General features: G+C 40.2%; 1 protein-coding gene across 1 annotated transcript in view; it reads right to left on the reverse strand.

Moving 5' to 3' along the window:
* Positions 1-5,089, reverse strand: part of PKP2 (plakophilin 2) — a 34,157-nt gene that overhangs the window by 4,262 nt on the left and 24,806 nt on the right. The window contains exons 6-9 of the mRNA XM_010008196.1: positions 4,247-4,364; positions 2,628-2,789; positions 1,610-1,783; positions 862-1,015 (exon numbers count right to left, since the gene is read on the reverse strand). Coding sequence (XP_010006498.1) covers positions 862-1,015; positions 1,610-1,783; positions 2,628-2,789; positions 4,247-4,364 — 608 coding nt within the window. The remainder of the gene's footprint in view (positions 1-861; positions 1,016-1,609; positions 1,784-2,627; positions 2,790-4,246; positions 4,365-5,089) is intronic.

Genomic DNA, 5,089 nt, shown 5'->3' on the forward strand with positions numbered 1-5,089 from the left:
TCTCTCTGGGGGATTTATGATTTGTAATTTTTAACACCATATGGATTATCTCTTTGAAATCAGCCCAACAAACATGTTACAATATTTTCATTAACAAGGAATGCTCCCTAGGGATTAAACAGTGCCTAAGAGACTGTTCTGCAGAGTTCTGGAGACTAAGCTGTCCCATGTATGCTTATAATTTCCCCTTCCCCCTTTGATGGGAACACAGAAAAGGAAAAAAAAAAGATGTGAATTCATTTTATCGTGAGGAAAAAACTTCAAATATACATTGAACTGAAAAGAGAATACTCAGAATAGAAATGGCTTCTGATGTGAAAATAATTATAACATTTAAGAAATTGGGTTCTCTAAAAAGACTGAAATATTTTATCTATAGCATCTTCTAGCTTCCATTCTCAAAAGACATGGAGGAAAACTGTGAGCTGTAAGCTTCCAAAGCTTTATGTCTAACAGAAGAAAATATGATCTTTGCTAGAAGAATTAGAGATGTTCTATGGTTTTTCACAAAGGATTCCATAGCTGTGGTAGCACAGAGCTTGGCACTCACCTTCCTTTACCCTACTTTAAGTAGAAGAAAAGCTCCCTCCCCAGATCAGTGCAGATTTTACTTCCATTATGTATTTTTTGAAAATAATACTAATAGAAGTATCTGATGAGGAATACACAACTTAGAGAAAACTTCAGGTTAGAGCCTTTTTTAGGCAAAACTGCTTTATTTTCAACAGTGTATAAAGTCTGCAAGTATCTGACCTAAAAATCTACTACAATCACCTACTGGTGATTTTTCTGAAGAAGGAAACTTTCAGGTAAAGAGAGCAGGGAAAGAAAGCCCAAGAGACAATGTTAGTCTTTGCTCACCTATATCACTTTGCAGAGAGGTGTTGCGAGACAAGTTCCTGAGCAGTGAGACTGCTGTCTTCTTTACTGTGGGATGGCTCACATGCAGCATATTTCGAATACTTGGGAGGCCACTTGCCTTCTGAACAACAGTCCGGGCCACCGCAAATGGCATCTGTTATAAGGCACGTGGCAATGGTGTGTCATTCCCATGAAAGTACAGCCTCTTAAAAAACCACAACGGTTTCTCTACATCAATATAACTATGTTTAAAATACTTTAAATCCAGAGTTACATATGAGCTGCAATAGAAAATGAAGGTGATATAGAAGAAATTTTGAGCCCTCTTTCTCTCACGTGCACTTTGGCCAGTTCCTCAGGCGGAGGTTGTTAGTTTCTTTACCACAATAGGGATCTGTAGTTGTGTCAGTGCCTTCTTCTGCCTACAGGACTGATTACGCTCCACAAAACCCCTTTCTGGGGCTTTTAACATCTACTCATCCCTCATGGTGCAACAAATTAGCAAATTGGTGTGGAGGTGTACAGAGAGTGAGAAAAAGCAGTACCCTTATTTGCCAAGCAAGAAATAGCTGCACTGCTGGTGAATGACTTTCCTTTCAATATTGATTTCCTTGATCGTGCCTGTGAACCAGTGACCTGCCACTGCTTATTTGAGCTCAGTGCAGAGTACATGTTGCACTGCAGCTCTGAACTCTATACATTCACATTAAGAACTAAAAGAGAAGAAAAAGAAAAAAAACTGACTTACTGGTCCACTGCCAGCTGTGAGGTTTTGAAGAGCTCCAAGGGATGCTTCCTGGGTATAATTTCTGGTGCTCTTTGCTATTAAGGAGATATATATCCTAATCAGTGTGGAATGCCAGAGTGATTCAATACCTCTGGGACTGCTCTTTTCCTCAGGAAGCGGGGTGTCCTGCTGCTTCTAAACATGTAAACACATCAAACCTTTAGAAATCATGACCTTATATGAGATAATGCATCACAAGCTACAGTAGCCATTTTGTAACTTTCTATGACCAGCTTATTTGCAGATTGTCAAGTTGCAAACTCAAATGACAACATGTAAAATTTCAGTATTTAACAATAGTGGCCATTCCATCCAAAAAGAGGACATAGGTATGGGGGGAGCCGCTTCTCTTCTCTCAGCAACAGACACTAGGGCTCAAGGTTAATGAGAAACAGAAATGGCCAGCTAGAGTTGTACTGCAGATGGAATGAGAGAAGGCAGAATATATTCCAGCAAAACCAACAGATGAGGAAGGATCATTAATCCTTTTCTTTCACTTCCACCCTCCATTATACCTGTTTTCCCTCCAACAACTCCCAGTTGTCAGAATATACGTGATCTGTACCACATGGCATCAAAAGAAGAGGCCCTAGGATAGCTCAAAGGCCAGCAAGTCATGGATGTGGCAAGTTGCCTTGTGCTGGTTTCACTGGTGAAAAAAAAACAATACCCACTTGCTGGTAGGGCACTTGCACAATTGCCATGGAACAGATGCCACTTAGATCTACCAGAGGGGATGAAACTGAGTGGCAGTATTCCTCAACCAATGTAACAGTGAATTGCTAAGTAATTTTTATCATTAGCAGCTGAACAAGATATTGTGTGTTATGAAAGGCCACCGGTAAATTTGCATTTTGGTGGCAAGTAAATGTCATACAACCATATACATCAATAACAGACTTAATTAGATCAGAGCCTTACTCTCCAGAAGTTGCTACAACTGATTAACAAATGAGATGTTAATAAACATTTGCTTTACCTCTTTTACTTTTCTGCTCCGTGTTCCAAAACAGCCTGGTGTTTTATCATTGTTAGAAATATTTCTTCTTTGCATATATATGCTCTGGACATAGCTCTCAGGGAGCTCTGTCTCTAGCTGGTAGGAAAGATTGTGAAGAATGCACACACAGTTTTCTGTAGCCTAAAATAACAAAAGAATACAAATCTTGAAAGCTTCGGCATGCATTGAAAGGACATGTCCAGGCATGGGAAGAGCTTTCAGTTTTGGATTTTCAACAACCAACTGCAGAGCTTCTAATAGCTTACAGAGAGCTAGTTTTCCCTGCCAGTGATTCACAAGGCTGCATATACACTGATAAATTAAACATGCTGTGGGATGCTCCTGAACACTGCAGCCAACTGGCACACAGGGTTTGCATTCAGAGCAGGGTACATGCCTGTTGGAAATGGTCCTGGGACATTAAAACTCCTGAATTTTGCCTGGGAATTGTTTGGGCGAGTGCTCTTTGGCAAAGACCAGAAGTGTTCCAAGGAATGTTTAGGAGCTTAAGACTAAAGGTGATCACGTACACATCTTGCCGTGGCATCAGCAAAAGGCAAGTTTTCTGTATTTCCTAGGAGGAAGCACTTTTCTGAGGTAGAATGCTTTTTAAAATCAGATGTGCCTTTCTGGGCATGCTTAAGGTCAGGTCCACATTTTCTGAATTATGAGTTTAGTGGCAAATACTTTTATTACCAGTTCCTCCTTTTTTCAAAAGCAAAAAAGAATGAGTGGTTTTAAGACAAAATGCAGCAGGGAGCGGCACAAGTGTAACGTGCTGGTTTTTCCCTGAAGCTAATGGCACTGAATACAGAGAGATGGAGAAGCTCGAGTAATTAATCCTAGCTATAAATGTGCAGTAATTACCACTACACAGCCCAAGTTATAGCAGGTAGGCCAGAAGTGCCTCACAGGCTAGGCTAACCTTCTCATAAGTGATGGTTCATCTTCTAACCCAGCTAAAACACTGGCATCTAGTCTAAGCAATGTTCAGGGTTTATCTGCAGTCAGTGGTGGAAGGAATAGAATGAGAGGACCTGGCTCCTTGAGGTGTCCATATCCTTGTATTTAATGGCTTAGGAAGCAAGTATAACTTCTAAAAAAGCTAGGAAATGTCATTCTAAATCATTCAAGTTCTTTATTTACACTGCTACCCAGAGGGATTTAGGTTCTTCATTTCCTATGGGGTATATAGGACTGAATACGCAGAAGAGTAACCAGATTTTTTTTTTTAAGCTTCTACCTAGCCAGCTCTCTGAGACAACTAAAAGGTAATACATGACTCTTCAGGTGTTTTGGTAACTCTGAAAGCTGTGACTTTATGTTACTTTTTTAAAAAAGGCAGAATTTTCTAGGTCTCTCTGGTGATTCTCAAAATGCTTTTCCAACACTAAGGTATGTTATTACTTTAGATTGCAGGACAAAAATACTTCAAAAAGCTTCCTACTGGACTTTGATCTTTGATGACAGTTCTAAAAGCTCTGGCAACAAGGATAAATTTGGCTATTACATTACAACTATTTCGGAACATTGGATTTCTAAACAAAAAAAAAGTTCTCTTTGCAATTTTTCCTAAGACCTTTCATCTCAAAGAATACCTTGTCATTAGGCTCGTGGTCTGCAATAGTTCCTTGAATATAATACACAAGAGAATCAATCAAGCCGTCACATTCTCTCATCTTTTTCCTTCCTTCTGGGCCAGCTGAGCTCATGTTTCTGTGCGGGAAGGAATACGTTGGTAAGAAGATATTTAGTCAAAGATATTTGCTTGAGATCCTCTGACAAACTTCTCCAGCTATATCTGAAAGATACTGAAGTTAAGGTTGACTGCTTCCTTACTTCAGATCTGTAACATAATCTGAGCCTCTGCTAAGCAAACCTTTCACTTCAGTGCACTCCCAAACAAAAAGAAATAATCAAGAAAAACAATTTTTGTGTTTGGATGGGTAAGGTAAGACCTGACTCAAATCTTCACCTCAAAGTTTAATCAAGCCTTTCTAAACAGTCAAACAAACTGGATGTTTTTTCCATTATTCCATTTTTAGTTCTATTTTGAATGTTTGGGACAGTAGCTATGTCAAGATGTCAGAGGAAACATACCTGGAAAAATTTCTATGCACACAAATGCCCTTTAGTGCTTACCTACACACAACCAGTTTTTAATCCCAGGTGACCCATCAATGGACACATGTTCTGAGAGTTCGAGCAACATTTTTACATAGTTAGGTAAAGATAACTGATGTCAGGGTTAAGGGGCCTAATTCATGTGGCAATACATGGGCTGGTGGAAATGCTCCGAAGGGTGCTAGTGGGCAGGTGGGGATGCTAACACAGCTGAGCCAGGAGGTCTGAGCAGGAGTGTGGCCCCACCCCTGGTGAGAAGCTGAGGGGCTGAATTGCGAAGTGGCTGCCACTGGCTGGCCCAAAGGAGTGGCCGAACC

The sequence above is a fragment of the Chaetura pelagica genome, unplaced genomic scaffold, assembly GCF_000747805.2.
Source record: "Chaetura pelagica isolate M959 unplaced genomic scaffold, ChaPel_1.0 scaffold92, whole genome shotgun sequence".
NCBI lineage: Eukaryota > Metazoa > Chordata > Aves > Apodiformes > Apodidae > Chaetura > Chaetura pelagica.